General features: G+C 59.2%; 1 protein-coding gene across 1 annotated transcript in view; it reads left to right on the top strand.

The window, feature by feature from the left end:
• SLC11A1 (solute carrier family 11 (proton-coupled divalent metal ion transporter), member 1) overlaps positions 1-652 on the top strand; it is a gene marked incomplete at its 3' end in the record, with an annotated part of 6,260 nt that overhangs the window by 5,212 nt on the left and 396 nt on the right. Inside the window, exons 12-13 of the mRNA XM_010023239.1 lie at positions 1-101; positions 183-256. The exon at positions 1-101 is cut by the window's left edge and continues 51 nt beyond it. Coding sequence (XP_010021541.1) covers positions 1-101; positions 183-256 — 175 coding nt within the window. The remainder of the gene's footprint in view (positions 102-182; positions 257-652) is intronic.

Here is a 652-nt window from a genome sequence, read left to right as displayed (position 1 = left end):
GCGCCTTCGTCATCCGTCCGACCGTCTTCGTGGCTGCCTTCAAGGATGTCAGCCACCTCACGGGCATGAATGACCTGCTCAACGTCCTGCAGAGCATCCTGGTAAGGGCAGGGGGGAGCATCACTTGCCTCCCAACACCCTGGCCTGGTGGCTGCGCCCCCCTCATCCCCCTCTCCTTCCAGCTGCCCTTCGCCGTCCTGCCCGTCCTCACCTTCACCAGCCTGCGCCCACTCATGCAGGACTTCACCAACGGCCTGTGAGTGCCAGGGCGGGGGGAGGCACGGAGTAGGGGGCTCCAGCTGCAGGCACCCTCCCTTTGGCCCATCCTGCCCCCCCAGCCATGCTGTGGGGACAGTTGGTGTATGGGCATTGGGGGAGGATGCTCATTCCCACCAGTCCAGGGCAACCAGAGCAGAGCAGGTATTAGATAGGAAGAAAATTAGATCCTAATTATGTATTAGGAAAAAATCTTCACTGAGGGTGGTGAGGCACTGGAACAGGTTGCCTGGAGAAGTTGTTGCTGCCCTATTCCTAGTAGTGTTCAAGACTAGGTTGGACAGGGCTTGGAGTAACCTGGGCTAGTGGAAGGTGCCCCTGCCCATGGCACGGGGTTGGAACTGGATGAGCTTTAAGGTTCCTTCCAACCCAAGCC

This window comes from Nestor notabilis, unplaced genomic scaffold (genome assembly GCF_000696875.1).
Source record: "Nestor notabilis isolate BGI_N333 unplaced genomic scaffold, ASM69687v1 scaffold16481, whole genome shotgun sequence".
Taxonomy (NCBI): Eukaryota; Metazoa; Chordata; class Aves; order Psittaciformes; family Psittacidae; genus Nestor; species Nestor notabilis.
Note: the sequence above shows the minus strand (reverse complement) of the source record. Positions and strands in the feature narration are given on the sequence as shown.